The sequence below is a fragment of the Sardina pilchardus genome, chromosome 24, assembly GCF_963854185.1.
Source record: "Sardina pilchardus chromosome 24, fSarPil1.1, whole genome shotgun sequence".
NCBI classification, from domain to species: Eukaryota; Metazoa; Chordata; class Actinopteri; order Clupeiformes; family Clupeidae; genus Sardina; species Sardina pilchardus.
In genome coordinates, this window is record NC_085017.1 from 12,003,818 (window position 1) to 12,031,133 (window position 27,316).

The 27,316-nt window shown below is 43.9% G+C and overlaps 3 protein-coding genes across 4 annotated transcripts; 1 reads left to right on the forward strand and 2 right to left on the reverse strand.

The window, feature by feature from the left end:
- Window positions 1-170: 170 nt before the first annotated feature.
- clec3bb (C-type lectin domain family 3, member Bb) lies at window positions 171-2,783 on the reverse strand. The gene is made up of 3 exons (XM_062530253.1): window positions 2,586-2,783; window positions 1,981-2,079; window positions 171-1,313 (listed from the first exon to the last, which is right to left on the reverse strand). The coding sequence occupies exons 1-3, from the start codon at window positions 2,680-2,682 to the stop codon at window positions 925-927; spliced, it is 585 nt and encodes a 194-aa protein (XP_062386237.1). The 5' UTR covers window positions 2,683-2,783; the 3' UTR covers window positions 171-924.
- Window positions 2,784-5,072: 2,289 nt separating this feature from the next.
- Window positions 5,073-9,806, reverse strand: exosc7 (exosome component 7). Its single transcript, XM_062530257.1, has 8 exons — window positions 9,668-9,806; window positions 9,382-9,483; window positions 9,148-9,242; window positions 8,746-8,911; window positions 8,259-8,329; window positions 8,004-8,127; window positions 6,730-6,885; window positions 5,073-5,253 (listed from the first exon to the last, which is right to left on the reverse strand). The coding sequence occupies exons 1-8, from the start codon at window positions 9,722-9,724 to the stop codon at window positions 5,149-5,151; spliced, it is 876 nt and encodes a 291-aa protein (XP_062386241.1). The 5' UTR covers window positions 9,725-9,806; the 3' UTR covers window positions 5,073-5,148.
- A 1,339-nt stretch (window positions 9,807-11,145) lies between these two features.
- Window positions 11,146-26,693, forward strand: zdhhc3b (zinc finger DHHC-type palmitoyltransferase 3b). 2 transcript variants are annotated; one of them, XM_062530258.1, is made up of 7 exons: window positions 11,146-11,490; window positions 14,524-14,855; window positions 17,517-17,641; window positions 19,940-20,036; window positions 20,295-20,376; window positions 22,430-22,599; window positions 23,537-26,693. In XM_062530258.1, exons 2-7 carry the CDS (start codon window positions 14,550-14,552, stop codon window positions 23,693-23,695), a joined length of 939 nt encoding a protein of 312 aa, XP_062386242.1. In that variant the 5' UTR covers window positions 11,146-11,490; window positions 14,524-14,549; the 3' UTR covers window positions 23,696-26,693. The 2 variants fall into 2 exon arrangements, with proteins under 2 accessions (XP_062386242.1, XP_062386243.1); XM_062530259.1 differs by having other exon boundaries at window positions 11,148-11,490; window positions 22,469-22,599.
- Window positions 26,694-27,316: the final 623 nt, after the last annotated feature.

A 27,316-nucleotide genomic window follows, 5' to 3' on the forward strand; every position in this document is an offset into this window, starting at 1 on the left:
AAGGATGGACATTTGTAGATGAAATAGTGCTCAAATTCATTGTCGAGGTTGTCTTCCTGGAATGTGGAGTAAGTGTGGTGTGCTTTGTATGTTTTTTTTTAGGTTAGTGTGTTTAACGTTGCCCAGGGAATGGTATTCGCAGAAACAAAACTTCCTATTTGAGCCAGTAATGATTTGCCCAGCAAATGTTTATTCATTAAAGTTGTATCTTCAACAGTGCAAAATGTACATATTCAGTTTAGTTCAGGCTAGACAAGACTTTGTTAAAAAAAAAAAAAAAATAGGAGAAGACTAGCATTCTGAAATAAGCATCGTTAAATTCAGACTGAGCTGTAGAGAAAAAGGAAGCACTTGCCATGACTTCATGATTTGACTGAACTGATGCACTGACATTTTACACTTAACAGATGTTTTCATCCAACGCAACTTCCATTTGTCAATTATCTTACATGGACTAATGTCCCCATAGCAACTCGGGGTTAAGTGCCTTGTTCAAGGGCACAATGGTGGAAGCCAGGAATTGAACCCACAACCTTTCAAACTGCATGCTAACCCAGCTCCTTAACCACTACGCTACCACCGCCCTACATTTCGCATCTATGTTCAAAACAATGTTGGTTAGTTCAGTCAAATTTAGGCCTATCACTTTTTTGTTTTACACCACAAGGACAGTTCAGTGCAAGTTTGCCTTTTTGGAGTCCATTCTTATCTAATTATATGTGGAGAACAAAATGTGAAATCTCCACATTGAAAGGCCACTGTGTCATTTTGAAATACCAAAGTGAAGAATGTATAATTATATCGTCATGAAAGCAAGGTGCAATAAAGTAGCATTTGAAAGGACAAAGAGGCAAGAAAAAGCAAGGTGTGTGTGTGCGTCTCAAGCCTCGATAAAATGGTGTTAGAAGACGACTTCCAACACCATTAGACGATGTTGAACTCGCACACAGACGCTCTCTCTTCGCGGCAGTTCTCGTCCAGCCACTTGCCACCCATTGACCCAGCGAGCACGGCACAATTCATGGTGCGGTCGCCCTTAAAGGACGGGTCCCAGTTCTTGTAGCGCAGCGTGGACCCGGTCTGGTCCACCCAGACTCCCTCGGTCAGCATGTCGTTGATGCCCAGCCAGATCTCGTCGTCGGGCCCGATGGCCTCGCGCATGTAGTCGTACAACTTGTCGTTCTGATCGAGGGAGAGAGGGGTGCTGATGGTGCCACCCTTGGCGATGCAGTCCTCGCTGGCCGCGTGGTAACCCTTCTTCATGGGGTCGGCCAAGTAGCACTTCCCCTGAATCTTGGTTCCCTTCAAACAAACTGAGACATGATGGTACAAATATTTAAGTCTGCGGTCACTTAGACAAATTCACTCAACATGTTTCTTCTAATAACACCGAGCCATGTGTCTGTTTACCATCTTGTTGGCAAAGAGCTGTCCTTGAATCATTACAAGGCCTGCTGTTGTACATTATATCAAAGAGCACATGTGTTGCCCATGTGGCCTTATGTAAGTGAATCTGACCTTTTCTAAGCAAAACACACCACAGACTTGGAACAGTCGTTGACCACTGTTGTTGTAGTAGGCATCAAAAAGATTCAGGATGTTGAGAAACAATAATGTAATGAGACTGATATAAGGTGTAAGAACATTTTCAGATTTCAAGATAGGGATTTCTCAGATCAGTGTGTTCCACACACACATCTACATATGTTTCATCATCATGTTCTGTGGTCAAACACAGAAGTGACCATAGACCCAATAAAGCTCCCACTGCACCGGCCCCAGCCGTGGCACGACTGGCTGGGGCACCTGCACCGCACGCCGGCGACCCGGGTTCGACTCCCGCCCCGTGGTCCCTTCCGGATCCCACCCCTACTCTCACTCCCACTCACTTCCTGTCGTCCTCTCTACTGTCCTGTCCAATTAAAGGCATAAAAAGCCACAAAAAATAATCTTTAAAAAAAAAAAAGCTTCCCACTGTACCTGTTTGCAAAGCCTGCTGCTCCTTCAGAAGATTCACCTCATTCAGAATGTCATCGATTTGCTTTCTGAGTTCTTCAATAGCTCCATCCTTCTGCGTGTCTAGTCAGATATGAAACAAGACGACAGAAGAACATTTAAGATGAAACAGATGAACGGACTAATGTGGGGAGAAAAGCTTTCTATGGGAACATCTGGCTCACGCCGGTGTGTTGTCCATGTGTTGGTTATTGATGGTTTACAGACCTCAGACATTTGAAATGTTGCAAATCTTTACTGACACAAGAGTATATCAGATATGTCAGATGTTGATTGCAATGCACTGTCACTGTGCTTGTATTTATACTCGTAAGTATTTGTAAACCTGTTTTTTTAAATGAAGTGTAAAATGTGGACGAACAATGTCCTAAAGGAAAACCAACCAACAACTACTCTAATCACTTATGTAACATCAGTCAAGATAAATGAAGAAGTTTTGTTGCATCATACAGTACATGCCCATTGTATTAAACATAAAAGGTCAAGAATCAGGCTCTCCTAAAGATTTATTTTGTACATTACCTCTGTCATGCATAGCCTAAATAGTGTGCAGAGTTGTTTTGTCTTACCTTTCCTCACCAGCTTCTTCTTTGACAACACCTGTTGGGATGAGAGCTGGGAGAGAAGCAGAAGTCCGAGCAGAAGACAGGCACCTCTGAGATCCATGACTGCAGCTGTGGGAATGAGGCGCTCTCGGCTGAGCTTTGGCAATTTATCTCACCCTTCTCCCACAAAGAGGAAAAATACTGTAATCGAAAACAACTGCCTGCCTGCCCGCCTGCTCGGCTACATGTGCCGGCCAACGTCACAGGAGCCCGAAGGCGTGGAGCAATCCCGCCGTCTCAGCCTCTGCAGGGGCAGGGCCCTTCCCAGACACACACTCACACAAACACCCACATACACTATCACACACACACACACACACACACACACACACACACACACACACACACACACACACACACACACACACACACACACACACACACACAAACACCCACATACATGATCACACACCTGCACACACACACTCACACACACATGCAGACACATAAGCACATGGATTAATTACGTAACTTTTTTTGTTTTCTTTATTGATTTACTTTGTGTGAGTATATATAATATGTATATATACACACTGAAAAGTATCCAATACTGCCCAATATCACCACCACCTCTCTGTCAATACTCACCTAATTTTTGTCACGTTTTTTGTTATTTGTCTGTTGGCTTTGATATTCTTTCCCATCCCTAGGTTTTGTCATTGTTTCTCTGAAGGGATGGGAAGGGGCATGGTTGTTGTTGTTGTTGTTGTTGTTGTTGGTAGTACCTTTCTTATATCCAGTCATTGTAAGGACCTCATTCTGAAAATTGAATACCTGAATTCTTTTCATTCCATATGTATGAGGACTTATGAACATATGTGTTCTATCTTGAAAATTTCACAAACAATTCATACATAAAAAAGCTTATATAACAGAGGATTACAAAGCATTTTGTATTAAGCAAATGGTATCAGGATGCACTGTTTTATGTGAGGGAAGTATCATTGGATGCACCTGTTCCTTTTCTGATCTGAATACACCAACAGAGATTACACATGTCTGCTTTGAGTCTACAGAGGTATGCATGCTTTCCAAAATCAAATGTGCGTTCCACCACAAAAATGCAGTCATAGCCAGTAAGAGATTGTTATTGTCGTAGTTTAAAGAGTAACAGATTTGGGATTGTTTTTGTGACATTATTGCAATCTTTGCGCAGCTGATTTTTGAGTCTGGTTTGTTTTGTCTTTGTCATTGTCAGCGCTGTAACGGTTTGACCTTCTCTTGTGTGAGTTGTTTGCCTTGGACTGGGCCGACTCCGGCTGTACCAAAGCCAGGGGTTTAGGAGGGGCGTTTAGCAGTCCTGTCCACCGCTGCATCTGCTCCTCGGAGGTTTCAGGCTGGCCCCTGGACAGGGGACACGTGGCAACGAAGAGATGAGGGAGGGAGCCGAGCGGAGACGAGGCGTCCAGACAGGGTCTGTCCCTTCCTGTCTCTAGGATACCGGTACAGCTGCTCGTCTCTCATCAGCACCAGTGCTCTGCTCAGATGAGATGAGATGTGTAAACAGTTTGGCCATTTCACATGTGCCCTTTTAGTATTTGAAAAGTGATCCTTGAAGTTTAACTTTAGGCTTTATTACAAAGCACGATTAGGGATATGTTGGGCCTGAAGTGTGTTGAATTTGACAACAGAGGCATAATTTTTAAACTTTTAAATTTGAATATATTTGTTTTTGTAAATATAAATATAGAATTGTTTTCTTTAAAAACACAATGACAAGCAACAAGGCAATTGCCACAAACGTTTGCCTCTGTTTGACAAATTACCATTGTTGAAAATGTTTACCTCTAATTCATGTGGCTACACTTCAGATTGTTTTCTGTCCTCACAGCCTCTTGAGAGTGTACTCATTCCTTGTTAAATAAGCAGCTCTTTCAGTGCTTAAGTGTGCTCAGGGAACCTGTTCCAGGCCTGCCATCTTTTGAAGTTTCCATCTTTCCACTGCAGTGAGTTTTTTAATGTCAGGAACAAGCCTTTCCAGACAACTCATTTCCTGGTGTTAGGCAATTAAGGGCCCAGGCTACCGCGCTCGCTGGAAACTCAGACAGACACTGCTTTGAGTCAAATCAGATCTAGTTGTTTTTGATGGACTGTGAGATGTAATTCTATATTATAATCATCAAGCTCATATATCCCATGGTGAATAACGCACAACACTGAGAGAGAGAGAGAGAGAGAGAGAGAGAGAGAGAGAGAGAGAGAGAGAGAGAGAGAGAGAGCACTGGGCCCTTTCCCACAATCGTAAGGCTTATGTGTGGATAAACAATGCTTAGATAAGCCACCTAGATTTCTAACCACTGACCATACCATTAAACTGCCCTTCAAAAGCCAAAGTTGCGTAATCCCAAGTCGGCAAGGCATAAATAGAACTATTCATTTTCTTCTCCTGTGACTTCATTCCCTCGGCAGGACATCCCAACACGCACAAACAGAACAGAAGACACACACATCTTCAAAAAGGTGGACAAACTTTATTACAAAAACAAACAAAAACGGCGCACTGGGGGAACGGATTGGGGGGGGAGTTTTATCCGAGGAAGCCAACTTTCTGTCTCTTTGATCCGAGGCTTTCCTCTTTCTGTAGAAGCTCCATCAGGGGAGCGTGCAGTGCTTTGCCCACCCGCTTTCCTGTCTGTGGAGAGAAGGAAAAGAACAGGCTTTTAACACCACTCCTGTCTGGGGGAATCTGAAACAAACTCCTAACCAGCCATAACTGAACAAATTCTGAGAACACTAAGCACCATATTCTGTCAGTGAGTCAACATACTTGTCCAATAAGACATGACTCTAATTCAGATTTTTGATATTTGAATACTGTATTAGACAGTGTATAAGCACAATGTATCTGTGTGCATACACAATCTCCATTAATGAACAATCAAATGTAACTTGCCTAAATACTAAATAGCGCATATTTTATGATAATTGCCAATGATTCTCTGTTTGAACATAATAGCACTCAAATGTTGCTAATGGCAATCTGCATATTTAATAATCTAAGATGGGGCATCACTAGACACTCCCCACCTGCTGAATGCAAATAACAAAGCCAATTCAAGTCATAAGCCTCTCCAAATTCATATAGCCTGATCATATTCTTTGCTATATTCGCTAGTCTGACTAGTCCAGCTGTTTGTCTCTCACCGACTACAACTAAGTCTTAACCGTCTCCTCTGCTCTCATTGTTTCCCCGTCTTTGCTACACGGATATCATTTTCTGATGTCCATCTATAGAGGTCAATAGCTTTTGAGTCTAATCGAAATCACCATGGGCAACCATGTCAATAATAAACTAATTAACCAATTCCTGCATTCCCAGAGAGACTAGCTGGCAATATTGATCTGATAACCTGCTTTACTACAGAGCAGGAGATGCTGAGTTGCAAAAGGAGACACATAATCAGTCAAGTCGTGTTAATTTAAGAGGCTGCAATACGGGGGTACACTGTGGAAAATGCTAAAGTGAATGAGAGGGGTACAATACAGGATAACCCCCCTTACAACAAGAGGGCTGTTAGCCTACCATTCCATAATCCTAAATCTTGATCTGAGCACAATACACTGCATATCATTCTCCAATTGCAATGCACGAATACTGCGTGGTTTGAACACAGTTTTTGTGCGGCTTCGTCTCCGTTTGTATTTTGGGTCGGATTACATCTGCGTTTGACATTGTCATCGGAAAATATTCCACTCTATTCCACTTATTATCAATCTAATAATAATAATAATAATAATAATAATAATAATTTGCTGGGGCACGGCACTTCAATACAGGGGTAAAATGGGTCTAGTGACACCCTTGATGAAGAGCAAGACAAAAAGATGACATCACCTCTCAACACTCAGGTGGATTCTTCCCTGTGTGCAATTTCACACTAGGTCCATCTCTCTCTCACACACGTATTTGCATAAACAAACCTGCACACCCTCGTTTAGAAAACAAAACAAATGGCTCTGCCCTTACCCATGACCTCATGCTGGACACCACCACATGGTGACTCAACGCTAAACAACGCTGACTCAGCGCTTTACAGACATCATGAGCAGATGGTGAGGAGGGGGGTAAAAAAAGTGCTTGGTCGCTCATCAAGTGACCTTGACTGACCTCGGTCATCTCAAATATGCTCTCTGGGTCCAGGCTGCCTCCCCCCACCTTCCTGACGCAGGTGACCGTGCCGCGGTGCGTGACGGAGATGAGCAGGCTGGCCACGGAACACGCCTTCTCCTGCAGTGTGGCGTCCACCACGTGCCGGTGGCCTATCTGCACACACACACACACACACACACACACACACACACACGCACACATAAATTACACATAGACACACAAACACACACACACACAAAGACACAGTTGCACGCACACACACACACAGACACACAGACAAACACACACAAAGACACAATTGCATGCACACACACACACACACACGCACGCACGCAAAGACAGGCACATATGCAGACACACCATTTGAATGTCTTTTCCTATCAATGAGCTATTTGACTGTCCAGCATAGTTTCCAATTCCATCATGACAAAACACAACAGCAAAACACAGATCTATGCTAAGAATGGCAAGACATAAAGAGATAGGTAAAGATAATATATGAAGAAACACTTTGATAGACTTTCAAAATGGCATATTCTAGAGGAAATGCCTAGTAATGCTTAATAATGCACCATTTTAATTGACAATAACTCAAAATCGTCCACCAGGGCAAATATCTTGTCCAAATATTTGTCAGCAAACAGTGAGACAAATAGATTGTGTTGTACAATTATAGGACACACGACAGAGGACACAAACAAAGGTATACAAATGCAAACAGATTTAAATATTCATGGTCAAACAATACGATGACAACAAGTTCAGGTTGGAGTTACAAAATATAAATCACTCCCTAAGACAACCCACAGAAGGTCGCCTTTTGTCAAGGAAAGACGATACTATGGAGGTATCAGCCTAAGTAGCATTCTATGGAAACTTATCTGGAAACTAGTCTCTCGCTATCTTATCAAAATTTAAGGCAAAAAGCCCCCAAAAATGTCAACAACAGTAAGAAAATGGCCTAAAAATGCCCACGCGTAGCGGCTGGGGCCTTCATCAGGGCATGCCTGAAGATGCCCTGATGAAGGCCCCAGCCGCTACGCGTGGGCATTTTTAGGTCCTTGTTGGACATGTCAGTTTCTAAATAAAGACATTTTAAACCATCTGGAGTGCCTTGGTTGTGGAGAAAAAAAAAATGTCTCCTTTTCTACACAAACTATTTACCTTGGACGAAAGAGCACCCAACAACCAGCAGCATTAAAAGAACAAAGAGGACTGAGCACGCCACTAACCCTGAACATTTGCAACAGTAAGAAGATATTGTACTGTACCTTGCACAAAGTCACGATGCAAGGGACGTTCTCTACATTGACTCGCACGCAGTCATACGGGTCGTCTGACAGCTCAATTTCCTTTCCACCATCTTCATCTTCTGATATGTGCACTTTTGGGATCCTTTTCCATGAGAGAGCAGACGAGGGAATATTTAGTTTCTCACAAAATGACTGTTCTTCTGTCATTCTGTGGTGATCTGATTATAATGATCACTATACTTTTATTAACAACAGAAAGTAAACTTCTCTCACTTTGTGTTAAAGAGGGCTGCCTTAATGGCCACGGAGATAGCATCAAATAAGTTTCCATCACACTGCAGAAGCTGTGGAAATACAAAGTTGTGCATTTGTTTATTTTTAGCATTGTTTTACAATTACAGCTATGATGAATATTACAGAACAAATTTACCAATACAGTATTTCAGCAAAGTACAAAATGTATCCTATTCTCCATGCTAACAAGTTAAAAAAAAGGTCATAAGTTATTTCAATATAGTTATGAACTCATGTTTCAAAATACTGAAATGTACTGTAGGTAGCCTACCTGTAGGCTTCACCCCTCTATCTGTAATCTACAGACTGGGAGGCTACATACTGTATAGCCAAAATTCCAAACAGGACAGCAGTATCCTTATTCTGTGCATAAATGTCATGTCACGCATTCAAGCTCAAGCACACTAGATTAGGCTACTACTGGAGTTAAGTACTAACTCTTTACAGAGCACATCGCCTTACTCACCAGCACGTCCACATAGAGAACCCAGCAGTTCTCTCCACGACTGATGCAGAGACTCTTTAGGTCTACGCTGTGCTTATTACTGAACACTTTATAGAGCGTGTTACTCAGTTCTATGCCAAGACCCTCACCACCTCGCCCCTCAAACTCTGGAGTGGCATTTGCCGAGCTGGAAGTAGCAATAACAGGGATGGAAACGTTATTTGTCTTCATATGTAATAAACATCACACATTCGTAATATCACACACAGTGTTGAACGTTAATGCTATGTTTTCTAGGGACATGCTATGTTTTCTAAGATCTCTGTAGCTAAACCTAATACATTTAAGACAATTTCTTAATCACAAACTGTATGGTGATTAGTTCCCAATACATGCGTTGATGTATGAAGTCATAATATTTACCAGTCAACAAAGAACTCCAGATATCCTTCATCGGGGACCATGGGTTTGGGTTTTCCTATTTCGGCTTTGATTCCAACCAGGACGTTCGTGTGTCCCTGAACACAGTAATAACCAAAATATGACATGGTTTAAATTACAATCTGGCATATTGAATTTCCAACAGGGCATAGGTCTGTCCCATAACTCATTAAGCGGAGGCTTAGCCTACAAGTCCTGATTTAATATTCGACTCACCAGAGTAACTTTTGCAGAACCATCTGTGTTAGACACAACATCTGTCTCGATCTCCATGTGTCTGTAGTCCTCACAGCTCCGTCCATCAACTCGTAAATCGTCCTGATGAAGAGATAATCAATAGTCTGTGTTATAGCTACTGATGGCACGTTTGAACCAGCATCATATTTTTCTCCATAAGTAGCCTACTATCACAAAAAACATGAGCTACCTCAAATGGATGGAAATATAAGTACTACTAACATAAGACTGTGATGCAGTGACTCGAATTAGCAATATAACTCACCCGCACTCCATGCAGAACATACAATTTCTCAGCTTCACTGACTTGAACTGTGGCCATGTTGTCAAGGCGCTGCTGTAGACGACCACGTGTGACGAAAACTTACATCATCAGAGTGCGACTGATTTTCAGCTGCTCTCCCATTCTGTCCTGACTGCTCTCAGACCACTTGCACTTATTGTTTTGAAAAAAAAAAAGAGTTTGAAATAGCTAACAAATAAACATATGAAACATATAAGTAATACCATGCATATCTTAAATAAGCATCCTCACGGGATCAAAAAAGTATTCTTATATATTCAATTTAATGTAAAGAACATAGCCTATAAATAGGCTGTTAATGTATTTTAAAAAGTTTGAATTATCCAAGAAATAAACATATAAGAACATATTAGTAATACTATTTATACAGAATATCCCTAAATATTATATTCAATGTAAAATAATATAAGCTGTAATACAAGAAATAATTTCTAAAAACTAGAAATGAGTGTCCTGAAGGAAATATCAGTGTATGCAAAGAGTTGCTAGAATTTTGATGGGATGGATATGGATGATAGACATAATGTGATAGGCAGATAGATGAATGAACGAATGAATGAATGAATGAATGAATGAATGAATGAATCGACATAGAGTTTTCATAAACCTAAGTACCTCTATAGAGAATGAATTAATGATGTGCAAGGTGAACAGGTGAGTCAAAACTATCACAGGGACATAGAATATTAGGTAACTACTTCCACCAAAGAGGAATCACTGAGGAATAGAGTCTTAACTGACTTCTTCACGTTGATGGTCGACACAGACGCATCTAGGCTATTCTTCTCATTTACATTGCAGCCAGGTACTTTTCCATTCTGATTTGACTATCTGTAGTAGTAGGTTCACACTGGGGCAAGAACACTGCACTTTGAACCCATGACATACTTGATATAGCCTAGAAGAAACAAGAAACATGTTATTTTCTCTAGGACAGTTTCCAAAATTATTATCAATTTCAGCACCTAAAATAAAATGACTCATCTTGGGAACACCCGTACAAACCTTTCGCAAATTCTGTCAGTGCAAGATGAATTAAATTATTCACTAATACGATTATTTATTTGCCACTTTGCCAGGCAGCTTTGCCCGTTGATGTGCATCGACAAAGAAAGAGCGGTGAGAAGTAGGCTACATATCGTGCCTACAGGCTAGTGGATAATAACACAGTAGAGCTCACTAGCATGTTAATTGGGCAGTAATTGTCTGACATTTTACTCCCTTGAGCATACAGCAGGGGGTGTCTAATCCAAATCCACTGTTTAGAAATAAGATCATTAGCCAAAGTAAATAAAAGTGAGATAAGATTACAGTAAACCGTTTCACACATTGTTTTCAGTTGAAGATGCTCCTTTTAATGAGATATTTTGCTATTGATGAATGGTGTGTAGTGTAGCCTAATCAACCTGATTCCATACACCAGGAAGTCGTGACTACGTGGGTTTGTCTGTTTCAATAGAAACTTCCTGATTCTCCTCCTACTTGCCTTTCTCGGTCAGGGAATCCCTTCTCTGAAAAGTGTTTGTCACGTTCATTCGCGTGCTCTCACTACCGCACTTCAGCAGGCTAAGTTACAAACTAAACATATGTCCACGAAAAAATATAAACTTAATTAATAGCGGGATATTAAAAGAATCTGATAAGTAGAGCGTGAATCTTGATCCTCAGAAAGGGGTGTGCTTGCTGCTGTCGCAGATCCAGGGAGTGCATTTAGCTTATAGCTAACGTCAGTTAGCCATCTAGCCAGGTAACATCGCTCGACACCTACGGAAAATAAGGGAGAGGTAAGAAATGGTCTGCTAATTTAATAATTTCTTGTAACTGTGTAGATTTGTCAGAGTAGAAAAAACTCAAAGTACCCAAAGAAATACAGTGAGCGGTTTTCATCCTCAGGCAAAAGAGGCTAACCGCTCTTGGTTAATGTTATACAAGCTAAGGTAGCGTGCCAACATTAGCAATTATATGATAATGTACTGGTTACTATTGTAGCAGGTAGTTATGATGCCTATATGATGTTGCAACTAGCTAGCTAGGTAGCTACTTTCATTCTCTGAGTTAGCAAAATCAAACACTGTCAGCTCTGGTATGGCAGGCATAGTTTGCGACAATGTATCCCCCTTTTTGAAAGTGAGTGTGGTTATGTTGGATTGTTACAATGTTGACACTGTTCAGAGTTTTAATGTAGCCAGCCCAAGTCAACGTTACTTTGTCCATTGTGGATTAGAATGTGTTAGCCAAACCGTTCTTCGACCTCAGATGAGAAATCATCTCGCCATCATCACTTTCACAAATGCAGATAACTTGTCTTCACCATGTTTTCTATTCGAATGCCATACCTTAATATTAAGATTCTAGCTTTTCAGAAACTTGATCGAAGCGATTACAATTTCAGCTTCAGTTACATGGATGCATGTTGGATGGGAGAAACTCATAATCGACAATATTTAACTTAATTGTACTGATGCCTCAACGAGATTGCAGATAACTCTGTGTGACATTGTGGTTGTAGGGTAGCCACATCTATCTCCGCAAGCAAGATCATTATCGCTCTTGTCCCACTTGATTTTCGGGGTTAGAATGCCTTTTGCTCAGTCTATTCAGACTTCTCTGGCTGCAGCCGTGGTTTTATCTGGCAGTCAAGAATATCTTGGTTAAATGTCTTTTTGGTTTTCTTGAACAGTTAACAGAGTTAACACTAGGCCTTCCATGTATGGTATGATGTTATGAGCCTAATTTCTTTGGATAATCTTGATCATTGTGTGGTAGGCTAGCCTAGGCTACTCCGTATTGTATTTTCATCGCTTGTGTCTGTCTGCCGAAGGCTGCAGAGATTAGAACACTGATTCTCAGGCCATCATCGACTGTGTCACTTAGTGCACTGACTGTACACTTAGACAGTCAATGTCTGCCACCACAATACTACTCTGTATCCCAGTTCATTTCCCTGTCACTAATGTCTCTGTGTGAAGTAATTAATTTCCTCAAACAAAAGTCATTAGGCAGTAGTAGTCAGTAGGCTACACTCTGCAATTGTGTTGGATCCAGGGTTTTGCTCTTGCGTCCATACAGTCACTTACTGTTAGCATTTTAGGTCCAATCATTAGATCATCTAAAAAGCCCACATACTACCCTGACGTCGTTCAGGCTGGCTTTCCAGGCTGCCCACATGCCTTCCTTAGACTGGTTCTCCCAGATGTTGCTCATGGTGTTGGCCTTTGACGGTTTATCTTCAGCGGTTAATGTGAATGTATTTATAGCACAGTATCCTACACAATGGTGATGCAGTGTGCTGTGGTATGATATTCCTACTCTATCCGCTGGCCACATCACGTGAAAGATATTTTTGCGTGTTTTTGCATGTCTTATTTGCCCTTATCTGTAAACACACTGTAAGCCTAGCTCATGACAGCCTGGGGGCAAAGACTGGGGTGCCCAATTCCATTCATTTTCAATTCAGTTGTATTTGTGTGTGGGGCTACTAACAATAGGCCTAGATATTGGGGCAATGCCCTTTGATAAACTATGCACCCTATATATAGTCTGTGTGGCCTGTGCAAAATAAGCGTCCACTCACCAGGGGACCCACAATTTAGTGGACACAGATACCTATCTGTTGTATGAAACATTTTCAAATATAGTTACTACTTTGGGTTGTGATGAGCAAGACTGTAACATGCAGTTGATTCTACTGGCTTTGTGTGCATTGCAATTCTCTGGGCACCGTAATATGTCTGACATGTGATTAGACAAGGGCTGCAACTAACAATTATTTTGATAATCGAATAATTCGTGTTTTCTAAAGTCAAAGAATTTGTAGACTCAGCCCAGTTAATGATTACCAAAATGGTTGACTATTAATTTAATAGTTGACAACAAATGGATTAATTGTCCTAGTGCTAGAGTAGACTTTTGGTCTCTCCTACATAATGAATAAAATGGCTAGTTTCTCTTGAAATAAGCACATGATTGGGTGGATGTGGGTATTATTGATGACTTTGTCTAGCACAAGAGCAGCACATTCCCCAGTGATCATGTGACTTGACTCAGTTCAGATCCCTGTAGGACCAACGCTGGGCAGATGGAGATGATGGGTCCATCTGAGCTGAGCTGAGCAGGAGAAAGTGATAGCGACCCCCCCCCCCCCCCCACACACACACACACACCTTCCCGTCCTCTCCACCCCCCCCCCCCCCCCACCTCCCTGTCCACTGTAGACACAGGGTGGGTCTAATCCCTTGGCCATAAGGACAGCCAGACCGGAGGAGAGGCAAGTCTAGAGGACCGAGTTTTCACCATACTAAACTCAATCTGCGCTTTGTTTCTACTGCACTTTGCGTCGCTTAAGTTTTGTTATCGTCGCGTCACCGGCCAATAGCGTGTCAGAACTAGAGAATGGCGGCCGTTTCTGATTGGAGCCAAAGCTTCTGGCAGTAAACAGCGAAAATAGATCTGCGGAGCTGCCGGGCGAAATTCAAATTCCCCGGGAGGTTCAGGCAGGGTTCACCCAGCCTACCTCTCATCATGGGTCAAGTCTAAGTCCGCTTCCCATTTATTTCACAAGGAAGTTTCCCTGCTTGCTGTTGGTCTTGTCACAGTACAGTAGTGTTGTCAGTGTACAGTGTAACAGTGTATGCTTGCGTCCATTCAGTAGGAGTGTATGTTACTCTCACCATCTCCTCTAAAAGTTAGATCACACGGGAAGTGACTTGTGACCCCTGTAACCCCCCCGCAAATTACGTGCATGGATGAATGAATGAATGGATGAATGAATGGATGAATAGATGGATGATGCTGTGTTCCTCTCTCCTGTGCGGCAGCATGCTGAGACGGCACGGCTGGTAGGATGAAGAGCCCGGGGCACCGCAGCAGGGACATCGAGAGGCAAGCGGGCTACCTGCGCCCGGAACACTGCGCCCCTCCGCCCCAGCTGGGCCCTGGCGCCGGCGCCATGTGGTTCATCCGCGACGGCTGCGGCATCGTGTGCGGCGTCATCACCTGGATGCTGGTGCTGTTCGCCGAGTTCGTGGTGCTCTTCGTCATGCTGATGCCGGCGCGCAGCCTACTCTACAGCCTGGTGAACGGCGCGCTCTTCAACACCCTCGCCTTCCTCGCCCTCGCCTCCCACTTCAGGGCCATGTGCACAGACCCGGTCAGTCGACGCGCGCGACGGTCCAACACACACACTCAGGCTGGTGCAGTGCAGATCAGTTACAGGGGAGCTACGCCGAAGCTTGTAGCCAGAGAGGGTTAAAGCGCAGCGAGAGGCGCAAACATTCGACCATTTCCGCGTTCTGTTTTTGCAAAGGGCAGGGGGGCGAGCAGACCTAGAAAGTGACGTTACATTTGAACTGAACTGCTTGCAATCGCCTCTTTAAGCAGACAGGAACTGCTCGAATTTTGCTTCCATAGAGATGCATTATGTTGCTCTATCTTGTCAGTAATGAAGGATCTTCGCTGTAGCGTTCCGTCTGGTTGTGTCTGCTGCAACAATTAGGTTCCACTATAATCAACGGAAGTAGCTGCACCAGACATGATGCTGGCGCCTACTAAAGGATAGACCAGTTTTAAAGTGGATTCAGTGGTTTTCAGTTACGCGCCCAGTGTGCCGTAGCTTCCCTGTTAGGCATTTGTGGTAACAATATATCCTCCTCTTATATTAGTGTGTACAGTAAACGTAGTTGCTTTAACATTCTCTCATATGCACAGTATTTCATTGATTGACACAGAAGCACTTATAGCTGGAGACATTTATCACCATGGATACTATGAGTGATGGCAGGAAATTGATCTGGACATCTAGGTTGAGGTTAAACACTGCTGGCAGAATACTGCTTTTACCATTGCATTTAGTGTTTAGTCAGTTCAGATTAAAAACACTGGTAATAAGACAGTGTTTTTGGAAGAGTTATGTACTGATGCGAGTGTGAGTGTGTAGATGATGTACGTGTGTGTGTGTGTAGATGATACATAGTGTGTGTATGTATATTATAAGTGTGATGTACCGCCCTGTGTGTGTAGAAGAGTGATGGATGTGAGTGTGTAGATGGTGTGTGTGTGTGTGTGTGTGTGTGTGTATAAGTGTGATGTGCTGCCCTGTGGGTCATTCCACCTCAATTCAACAAATGCCTTCTGCTTGACCATCTCAGATTTCCTTCAAAATTTTACCACCTGAAGAGTAACCATTTAAACTGACTTAGCCAAAATATTAGATTGGTATACCTAATACATCCAGAGAAAAACGTTTTTGAACATGGTACCCCCCTTCTGATTTTTGGCACATTGGCGCCCTCATCTAAATCTGCAGCAACGTTCAGATGTCATTATCTCAAAAAGTGTTCAAGCTAAAGACTTCAAATTTTCTGTGAATAATGATTGCTACCTATAGATTCCACATATTCATTCATAGGCCGTATGTATTGATACTGACTGTGTTTCAATCTTGTGAAATCAGAAGAAAAATGGCTGATTTTTTTTCAACCCCCACATTGGGTGCTCCATTACACAATTTGTAAACAAAATGTTTGACAAATGGTTATGTCTCTCTACAGAAGTGTTTAAGCTGTCTTTGAAAAAGTAATTAAGAGGTGTCTATATTGCTTTTTTGTTGGAAGTATTGTAACACAAAACTGAAAAATAATCAATTTGGATGATATTGTATCTCCCCATTACAGAGGTATGACACGCTATACCAATGAATTGAACACATCTCCAGAAAGAGTATGAAATGGGCTTTCAGACTGTGAAATTTCAAGATGGTATTATGGCTGCAGTTATTAAAAAACATTTTTTTTAAATATTGGTCTATTACAACAATTAGTGTTGCTTTTTTGTGCTATATTTAATGATTTCATAATCCTTGTCTTATTCCTAAGTATCAGATGTTTATGTGTCATACTGTTAAACATTTATATTTTCATTTACTTGCTGAGTGATGAACTAATAAAATATTTCCTGTATTTCCGAAATAAATTGCTGCTGTCACTATTTAATGCCACTAGATGTCACTGTTCATGGATATCAGCAATGTGTTGTTATAGTAGACCAATATTTCAAAAATAACATTTCAATAACCATAGCCATAATACCATCTTGAAATTTCACAGTCTGAAAGCCCATTCTATACTCTTTCTGGGGATGTGTTCAATTCATTGGTATAACTTATCATACCTCTGTAATGGGGAGATACAATATTATCCAAATTGATTGTTTTTCAGTTTTGTGTTACAATACTTCCAACAAAAAAGCAATATAGACACCTCTTCATTACTTTTTCAAAGACAGCTTAAACACTTCTGTAGAGAGACATAACCATTTGCCAAACATTTTGTTTACAAATTGAGTAATGGGGCACCCAATGTGGGGGTGTGAAAGAAATCTGCAATTTTTCTTCTGATTTCACAAGATTGAAACACAGTCAGTATCAATACATACGGCCTATGAATGAATATGTGGAATCTATAGGTAGCAATCATTATTCACAGAAAATTTGAAGTCTTTAGCTTGAACACTTTTTGAGATAATGACATCTGAACTTTGCTGCAGATTTAGATGAGGGCGCCAATGTGCCAAAAATCAGAAGGGGGGTACCATGTTCAAAAATGTTTTTCTCTGGATGTATTAGGTATACCGATCTAATATTTTGGCTAAGTCAGTTTAAATGGTTACTCTTTAGATGGTAAAAGTTTGAAGCAAATCTGAGATGGTCAAGCAGAAATTTTCTCTAAAATCCGTTGAATTGAGGTGGAATGACCCCTGTGTGTCTACTGTAGAAGAGTGATGTACTGACGTGGACGTATGCTCATGTTGGCAGGGAGCTGTGCCTAAAGGGAACGCCACCAAAGAGTTCATCGAGAGCCTCCAGCTGAAGCCAGGGCAGGTGGTGTACAAGTGCCCCAAGTGCTGCTGCATCAAACCCGACAGAGCGCACCACTGCAGGTGAACTCCCCTCCCTCTTTTCTCTTGTGAAGGTGCACCACTGCAGGTGAACTCCCCTCCCTCTTTTCTCTTGTGAAGGTGCACCACTGCAGGTGAACTCCCCTCCCTCTTTTCTCTTGTGAAGGTGCACCACTGCAGGTGAACTCCCCTCCCTCTTTTCTCTTGTGAAGGTGCACCACTGCAGGTGAACTCCCCTCCCTCTTTTCTCTTGTGAAGGTGCACCACTGCAGGTGAACTCCCCTCCCTCTTTTCTCTTGTGAAGGTGCACCACTGCAGGTGAACTCCCCTCCCTCTTTTCTCTTGTGAAGGATATGCAGTCAAGGCAGAGATGATTCAGACCTATGGATGGATGGATGCTTAAAGTTGATTTATGGTGCATTTATATGATCAATAGGCTTGTTCTGCCAGAAAATGACAGAAGCATGAAAGAAAAAGTGACACTTTGTGTGGATGTGTGATGTTAATGACAAACAGAACGATTTCCATGTTTACTTGGGCATCTTAGAGATCGTATTGAGAGGTAAAGCTGCCAGAAGTATTAATAATTATGGACTGAACTGTATCCTGGACCTGTGTATTGTTGTAAGTTCTGTTGGGTATTGCAGTCTTTCTCACCACAACACAGACAGCCCACAGTGTAAACTGTTTCTGGTTCCTTTAGACAGCGCTAAATATTGCATACCTGGTATAAAAATGAGAATGATGACTACCCATGCGAAGGGCGACTTGCTAGGGACATTTACAGATCTTTTTGCCAGCCTAGCTTTTTGGTGTTTAGCTTTTTGTCTGTATCTTGCTATACATACTGTAGAAAGAGAGGGCTGTCTTATATCTTTGAAGTCCAAATTACTTATTCAGTCCAGTGCCTCAAAAGTGCTGCGTTTGCAGAAATCAGTGTATCACGCCGTGGGTCTTCTGTGGTCTTAGCACTGGCATTCACCAAGTAGCGGAGACATTTTGACATTTCTGATGCGCCATTTCTCCCTCCTGTGGGCTCTTGTCTGTGCAAGCAGGATTTGCTGAAGCGTCTTCACTCTCACCATCTCAGATGAGAATAGCCCAGCCCAGGGCTATCCCCCCTGGGTCCTGCGCTCTCCAACCGTGATGATTTATGAACTCGGGCACTCCCTGGTGATTCAGCAGTCGTCTGTGACGGGCGAGACTGTCATGCTCCTCCGACATCTCCATCCTTCTTAATATGCTGCCCGCTCCATGCCCGCTTGATGCCCTCTGTCTCTCCGCTTAATGGACGCCCCCGTTCCTGTGTCAGCATTGGCGCTTTTTTTATCCGTGCCCTGTCTGTGCCCACACGGACTCTCCTGCCGCGATGCCACCGTGGGGCGCAGACGCTCAGGCCCTCTAGTCAGGACGCAGACGCACAGGCCCTCTAGTCAGGACGTAGACGCACAGGCCCTCTAGTCAGGGCGCAGCGCAGACGCACAGGCCCTCTAGTCAGGGCGCAGACGCACAGGCCCTCTAGTCAGGGCGCCCCCTAGTGGGGCGCAGACGCACAGGCCCTCTAGTCGGGGCGCAGATGCACAGGCCCTCTAGTCAGGGCGCCCCCTAGTGGGGCGCAGACGCACAGGCCCTCTAGTCAGGGCGCAGCGCAGACGCACAGGCCCTCTAGTCAGGGCAGACGCACAGGCCCTCTAGTCAGGGCGCAGCGCAGACGCACAGGCCCTCTAGTCAGGGCGCAGACGCACAGGCCCTCTAGTCAGGGCGCAGACGCACAGGCCCTCTAGTCAGGGCGCAGACGCACAGGCCCTCTAGTCAGGGCGCAGACGCACAGGCCCTCTAGTCAGGGCGCAGACGCACAGGCCCTCTAGTCAGGGCGCAGACGCACAGGCCCTCTAGTCAGGGCAGACGCACAGGCCCTCTAGTCAGGGCGCAGCGCAGACGCGCAGGCCCTCTAGTCAGGGCGCAGCAGACGCACAGGCCCTCTAGTCAGGGCGCAGCGCAGACGCACAGGCCCTCTAGTCAGGGCGCCTCTCTGGTGGGGCCCTGCTGCATGCCATAGCTGAGGGCACTGTGTTAATTACATTGAGTTGGGCTCTCGGGGAACAGCTTGTCAAAGGGCAGAGCTGGAGCCGGAGCTTGTGTCCTATATACTCAAAGACACTGGCCAAGCAGCACACTGGCTAGGGCTTTCATCTGCTGCCATCATGCAAATTAATGCCACTTGGCTTTCTCTCCCTGTGCATATGTTTGTGTGTGTGTGTGTGTGTGTGTGTGTTTGTCTTTCTCTCTATCTCTGTGTGTATGTGTGTGTGTGTGTGTGTGCACATTCCCTGATATCAGTGTGTGTAAGCGGTGCATCAAGAAGATGGACCACCATTGCCCCTGGGTGAACAACTGTGTGGGGGAGAACAACCAGAAGTATTTTGTACTCTTTACTGTAAGTCTAGTCCCCAGATGACAGAATGATGTGCATGTGAGAGAAACATGAAATCAGCACTATGAGCTTACGCATGAATTAAAAATAATCTTTTTTTTTTGCTTGCCGATCTGTAAAATCTTTTTCAGAGTACACCAAAAGGTTAAACTTGTTGGCTTGTCATTTAAAAACCCTAAAAGGCAAAATGCTGCCATTGTACTAATGTGACTTGTAGTAATAGTGTTGTTGTTGTTGTTGTTGTTGTTGTTGTTGTTCTAGATGTACATTGCACTGATATCGCTGCACTCTCTCATCATGGCGGCCTTGCATTTTGTCTTCTGCTTCGAGGAGGACTGGAACAGTAAGTATTGTATTGATTACGCACTGCTCTGTTTTCACCATATTGACTAAACATCACCAGTTATGTCCGTCTTTCATTCCTGCTAGACTTTGCTGACCATGTGATTTCAGAGATATGCTTGGAATAGCCTAAATGCTTAACATTCTTGCAAAACAGCTCCGTGTTCATCATACTGTCTCAACAGTACCAGTGCACTGCACATACCACAAGTTTATGGTGTTTTCCATTCCTGGTAGACTTTAGTGGCCCTGTGATTTCAAATAGGCTTGAAATCAGCCTAGAAATCTAGACGCCCCTTAGCCTGGCTAGCGCCTACCACTTCTCAAATGAGACGTGGTCTGGCTGGCAACCAGACGTTCATTTTCTCGTATTTGAAAAAATGCCCAGATCCGTTCATTGGGTGCCACGGATCTCTATCAAATGCGTCTGTGCATAGCTCATCATGGTCTTGCTTTCTCCTCTGTTCTGTGATTGGTCGCCAACATCAGGCGAAAATGTGGGTGTTAGTTTCCAGACTGCCTTATCTGCGTGATTGAAATCACCGCGCAAGGCAGGATGGGAACACCCAGGCTAGACGCCCCTAGCGGAGGGCCTGGCTCGTCAGGCTAGCTTGAAGTGCTGAAGTGCTTATAATCAGTTGGTAGCAGTCCTGTGTAGATTTGAAAGCAGTTAGACGTCGTTCTGCTCCCTCTCTGCTGTGTACTGTATGATGGACAGTCAGATGGGTCTCCGTCAGTTTAATGAAGGTAAAAACCCGCCTGTGGTTTTAACTAGCTGCAGAAAAAGTAGGTCAGTTAGCGGTGAGTAAATCTTGTTTGTTTGGTTGTTTTTGGAGCGGAATTGGTGCTGTGTCTACTTATCATAGTAGGTTGGTCATACATTCAGTAGTCGACAAATTGATGCTTGGTTGACTTTGTCATTGCACTGTACTGTTGTCTGTTTTCATATTTCACGTTTCAAGTTTGTAATATCAGTGCTTGTTCAATTCCATGGTTTTAGTGACGCAAACAGTAAAATGTGTAGCTTTCCTGTGCTGATCGATCTCTGAAAAATGCTCCAAGATGTATTGCTAGATCATTGCTCCTGACACCAACACTGGTACAGGAAGTGACGTGTGTGGACACCTCTGAGATGGAGCCCTGCAGCCCATCTTGTAATGGTCCTGAGTCTTGCTGACCCTTTCATCCAAAATGACTTGCAAGTGATGCAAATGGGAAGCAAACAGCTGCAAAAAACAAATTAACCTGATGAAGGCGTAAGCCGAAATGTTGGAATAAAAAATCTTTAAGTTCCGAGTGTGCCACGACACTATTGTTTAGATAAAGCAAACAGCTGCAGCAGAAAAGGCATCAATAGCAATGTTTGTAAGCACACATCGTGTCTTAAGAGCTGTCTTAAGCACATATCATGTCTGAAATCCACTTGAATTCCACATCCATGGTGAGAAATCCACACCATGGATCCCTCTCCCCATAAGCTGGTTGCTCTCCAATTCCGCCTTTATTTGAACATATTTTTGTGGAGCTTTTTATGCCTTTTAATCAGACAGGACAGTAGAGAGATTGACAGGAAGAAAACAGGAGAGAGGGAGATGGGGTGGGATCAGGAAGTTACCCGGGTCAGACTTGAACCTGGGTCCTTTTGGTCACGTGGGCCCGAATGAATGTAGCCAGTTTTGCGCCACAGCCCCACCCCACCCCCCAGCTCCCCCTTTCAGTACGATCCTCATAATGTCCTCTTCCTGTTGCTCCACACACACACACACACACACACACACACACACACACACACACACACACACACACACACACACACAGTACGATCCTCATAATGTCCTCTTCCTGTTGCTCCACCCAAACCCGCTCCCCCACTTCTCATAAACACACACACACACACACACACACACACACAGTACGATCCTCATAATGTCCTCTTCCTGTTGCTCCACCCAAACCCGCTCCCCCACTTCTCATAAACACACACACACACACACACACACACACACACACACAGTACGATCCTCATAATGTCCTCTTCCTGTTGCTCCACTTATGTCCCCGTTCCCCAAACCCGCTCCCCCACTTCTCCCCAGCGTGCAGTTCCTTCTCGCCTCCGGCCACCGTCATCCTCCTCATCCTCCTGTGCTTCGAGGGGCTCCTCTTCCTCATCTTCACCTCTGTGATGTTCGGCACGCAGGTCCACTCCATTTGTACCGACGAGACCGTAAGTGACACCCGCCCACCCTCCCGCCCCCATGCTAATTCCCACAAATCGCCTGTCCTGATTGGCTCCTCTCTCCACTTTCCTTTCCCTAAATGTTTATGTTGTCATCATTTTGTTTGTTTGTTGTTGTTTGTACATTTGGTTTTTTTTTTTAATCCTCTTTTCCCAATTTTAAATGACAAAAACTGTGAGCGTAATGCATCACCATAAAAGTGTACGTGTATAAATGGTGACGTGTCGATGGTGATGTAAGTGCGTATTGACGTTGTATATCAGCTGTAGTTTACTGTGTGAGTGCTTCTAAGCTGTAGCTCAGTTTTACGATTAGAGGCAAACTGGTATTGATCGTGCCGGCTTGATCCCACTCCACCATTACGCTATTTAGCCATGCGGTAGTGGAGCACCCGCTTAACTGCAGGCCTTCCCGCCTAGTGCCGTCTCACAGCGTTTGACACCATGCTTAATTTCATATGGCTTCTGTTTCAGTGCAATACTGTGAGATACTTCACTGAAGTAAGTTGAATAGCAAAGAGTGATGGCATATTGATGCTTCATAAGTATGTAGAGTTGGTAAACCAGTGTTTAGTTGACCTGTACTTGTAAGGCTGGATCTGCCTTGTGCCTTGTAACTAGATCTCTATTGTAGATCTTCCTTCAACATTCTTAATATCTAGTCATCTCTGTCAGGTGTGTCTGTTTTCTCCTCTACAGTAGAAAGGGCTTTGTGTCAGTATGCATTGTCCCTATGAACTTCATTTGAGACATTTTTACATCCCCTCACTTTGCGTGTGTGTGTGTGTATGTGTGTGCGTGTGTCTTGAATGACGCCTAATCATCTTTGATTTTCTATTTTGATGTGTGTCTGTGTGTGTGTGTGTGTGCGTGTGTGTGTCTTGAATGACGCCTAATCATCTCTGATGTTCTGTCTCTGTTTCAGGGCATCGAGCAGTTGAAGAAGGAGGAGAGGCGATGGGCGAAGAAGTCCAAGTGGATGAACATGAAGGTGGTGTTTGGCCATCCCTTCTCCATAGGCTGGCTCAGTCCCTTCTCCACGCCCGACCACGGCAAAGCCGAGCCCTACCAGTACGTCGTCTGACGCAGGACCAAACGTCGCTCCGGCTGAAACCTGCCGCACGTGCCCCGGAGAGGTGTGGCGCGCGTTGATGATGCGTACAGACCGTGCCACCACAGCAGCGGCCGGCTCACCTGAGCAGAACCCTCTCTCTCGGCATGATTACGACGACTGAAGACTTCTGGAAGCGTATGAACTGCTCTTACTTTTTTCTCTCTTTCTTTTTCCCCCTGTTCCTCTCATCTCGGTGACAAAATGGGTCACCAGCCGACTCAGAGATTGCACAGACACTGAACAGTTATCTGCCTGTATGCATTGAAGTAATTATAACCTTTGGTCTTTTTTTTTTTTTTGCTCGATCCTGTCAGCTGTTTTAAGCTGCAGTGTCCTTTCTTGTTTTGCTTTCTCCTCGATGATCATCTCTAGCTGGTAACAAAGCCGCCTTATTACTAATTGCCTGTAGGCCTACTTCTGGATGACACTTTCTAGACGGCTATCTAGTGAAGCTGAAGGCTGAGCCGATTTTAGATTTTTGCTCTTTTTCAATCACTGGAAGTGCACTCAAAATGACAACAGAAGACTGACATGCAGTGGTGATGTGACCGCATACTTTTCTGAGACCGCCTGTACTCACAAGCCAAAGCATGTGGCTCTCACCAGTAGATTCTCCAGAGTCTGATAGCCTCAGCGTGTTTAGCTTTGTTGCGTAATGCGTAGACCAACGACAGCTACAGCTACTCCACAATACTACTGCAGGGTTATTACATGAAGCAAGTTATCAAACAATCAGTGTTTGGTATGGTATTGTTTGTCAATATTACAGTCTTAACATAATGTGGTTGTCAATCAAATAATTTGTCAACGTAATATGATTGTCAATCAGATCATTTGACCAAGCATCTGGTCATGCAACAGTTTATTGATGTGGAGGTTGCAGTAGGTCAGAAGAACAGACGAGCCTCTGCTACTGGAGCCAACATACTCGAGCAGTGTGGGGCCAAGTTGTCTGCTTTATCAGCTAACATTTTCAATCTCCTTTCTGAATGCTGTCATTATATCAGAATAACCAGAGTATGGCAGAGTTGCACTGGATTCATGGAAATTGCCTTTTTAACATTGAGAAAGTGAACAGACAACAGACTGCGTGGTCTGGTGAACTGCCTTATTGTAGGTGGCCCTGGGCTTTAGGCTCTGAGTTGTGTCTCAATTCTTCACATTTTGCCAAAGGTGATATTTCAGTTTTGCTTTCTTTCCAAAGGGAAAGATGCTTAATGTTGAAAGCAGAAATCTCCCCTTCTTTACATGCCTAGTTGGTACAGCTCAAAGCAAAATGTACCAGAAAGACCCTTAGATAGGGGAGTGAAGATCAGTTTATTCCGCTTTTGAGATTCTGTTGCCTTTGTAAATTGACTAACCCCATCAATAGTTTTAGCAATTTTTTTTGTCTTATTTAACTTATTTAAGCGAAATAGGTGTCCCATGTCATCCAGCTCCACTGGAAAGTCTCCAACTATCACTAACAAAAACAAAGTTCAGTTCCAGCGCTGGTTTAAACCAGCAGTACTGTACCTGATGTTTTGTTTGGTTTTTTTTAAAACGTTTTTAAAATGCGATTTTTGAAAGTACACCACTGCAGCACTTGGTGAGCGGTAAAAGCAGTTAGAAGTGGAAGTTGCACTTTTCACCACCTCAACCTCTCTGGTCTGACTGGAACTATTATATCACGATCAGGGATGAGGATGTACGACTGTGAAGTGTCTACCCACCACCACTGTTACCTTCTTGTGTTGGACTACAACTACGACTACAACTCACTGGCTAGATCTGCCAACTGTTTGTGATCTCTCCAAAGTTGCAGTGGCTATCTTAAGCAGCTGAAGCTGGTAAAACCCCAGCTCATTCTGCGCTGGTGTTGCCTCAGAAGACCCCCTCCTTCCACACCTCCTCCCACACCCCACCCCCACCTCCTCCCTCCTCCCACCCCCACCTCCTCCCACCCCTCCTCCCTCCTCCCACACCCCCCACACCTCTTCCCACACCTCCTCCCTCCTCCCACACCCCCCACACCTCTTCCCACACCTCCTCCCTCCTCCCACACCCCCCACACCTCCTCCCACCCCCCCATCCCTCTTCCCTCACCTCCTCCCACACCTCCTCCCACACCTCCTCCCTCACCCCACCCCCATCCCCACATCTTGTGCTGGGTCCCTTTCTTGGAGAACAAGAAAGATGCAAAAGGGATCAGTTGTGTCTACCTTGATGCACCAGCTACTGTGTGTAAGTGTGTGTGTGTGTGTGTGTGTGTGTGTGTGTGTGTGTGTGTGTGTGTGTGTGTGTGTGTGTGTGTGTGTGTGTGTGTGTGTGTGTGTGTGTGTGTGTGTGTGTGTGTGTGTGTGTGTGTGTGTGTGTGTGTGTGTGTGTGTGTGTGTGTGTGTGTGTGTGTGCGCGCGCAAGAGAGAAAGCGTGCACTTTTTGGCAGTACCTTTTTTGTGTCAGAATTGTGAAACAAAAAGACCCAATTGCTGCTGCTGATGCTGCTGTCTTTGCATTGGCCTTGCTGATTAGGAAGGGAAGTGTGGGGTCTCTGTCAGCAGAGTGGGGATCAATGTTCCAGGGCTTCCCTGGGGCCTAGTGCCCCTCTCATTTGTTTAATTCCGTTTAATTTAATTTCTGCTATTAAGAGGGTGCTGGGGCTGGTGTAGGGGACTTGCTGGTGTTTATACTTTGTACAGTTTCTGATGAAAAGGGACAGGTGCTCTTCTCTTTCAATCTTATTTTTCTCTCTCTCTCTCAAGGGTTTCTTTTCTCTCTCTTTTGCTCTCTCCCTCTCTCTCTTTCTCTCTCTCAATTTCTTTAGTATCCATCACATTGTTCCTTTTCGTTTTGTTTGATACCTGTAAATAATATGTGTATTCACATTGTGCATATATTTCAAATGTCTATCTGAATGCAACATATGAAGTGATGATTCAGTTACTTTCACCTTGAAAGTAAATGCAATAAATCTTTGTTTTTTTCATCAGATTCTTCCTTTTTGTGTATGTGTGTGTATCAGGAAATGTTGTATGTGTGATGCATGTCAAGTATTTGGTGATGATAATTAGACACATGGCAGCTGTTTCAACATGTAGCCAGGCAGTTCTGCAGAGCATTATTGTTCTGCCAATCTCCCATTGCCTTTGGAAATCTCTCTCTTTTTTATAGCAGAGCTCAGCGGGATCCAACCAGAGCCTTAGAGAGAGAGAGTTGCGACACTCTTTGATGCCGCCGCCACACGATCAACTGTTCTAAAAGACCTGCGCTGAATCGCAGGAGGGTGGGATGTATTTCTGGATGCTGGAGAGTGTAATCAATGAACTCATTGACAACTGACCAAGAGATTGGCTGTTAATATTTCCAAAACTCCTATAGAGTAAAACCGGCATGGTAAATCTCCGCCATTATTTGCAACTGTGTCCCTTATGAGAATGTGTCGCCACTCAGTTGTATCTACCGCTCTGAGTCCAGCCAGAACACTGGGAGTAGGCAGTGGGATTGCCTTACAACATTACTCAAAAGGTTGCTCCGTGTATCTTTAGATGCAACATGGTTTACTTTGGGTTGACCTCATGCAGGCTGACATGGTCATTTCATAGGGGTGTTCAT

What these genes read in the sequence shown, in the direction of transcription:
- exosc7 (XM_062530257.1), bottom strand. Translation starts at nt 9,724, where the DNA reads ATGGCCACAGTTCAAGTCAGTGAAGCTGAGAAATTGTATGTTCTGCAT. An exon ending in ATGTTCTGCATGGAGTGCGG is followed by an intron (nt 9,484 to 9,667) that starts GTGAGTTATATT and finishes TCTCTTCATCAG; the next exon opens with GACGATTTACGAGTTGATGG. An exon ending in GCATCGTGACTTTGTGCAAG is followed by an intron (nt 6,886 to 8,003) that starts GTACAGTACAAT and finishes GTGTGTGTGCAG; the next exon opens with ATAGGCCACCGGCACGTGGT.
- zdhhc3b (XM_062530258.1), top strand. Translation starts at nt 14,550, where the DNA reads ATGAAGAGCCCGGGGCACCGCAGCAGGGACATCGAGAGGCAAGCGGGC. An exon ending in GGGCCATGTGCACAGACCCG is followed by an intron (nt 14,856 to 17,516) that starts GTCAGTCGACGC and finishes TCATGTTGGCAG; the next exon opens with GGAGCTGTGCCTAAAGGGAA. An exon ending in CCATTTGTACCGACGAGACC is followed by an intron (nt 22,600 to 23,536) that starts GTAAGTGACACC and finishes TCTCTGTTTCAG; the next exon opens with GGCATCGAGCAGTTGAAGAA.
- clec3bb (XM_062530253.1), bottom strand. Translation starts at nt 2,682, where the DNA reads ATGGATCTCAGAGGTGCCTGTCTTCTGCTCGGACTTCTGCTTCTCTCC. An exon ending in GAAGAAGCTGGTGAGGAAAG is followed by an intron (nt 2,080 to 2,585) that starts GTAAGACAAAAC and finishes ATATCTGACTAG; the next exon opens with ACACGCAGAAGGATGGAGCT. An exon ending in GCAGCAGGCTTTGCAAACAG is followed by an intron (nt 1,314 to 1,980) that starts GTACAGTGGGAA and finishes ATCATGTCTCAG; the next exon opens with TTTGTTTGAAGGGAACCAAG.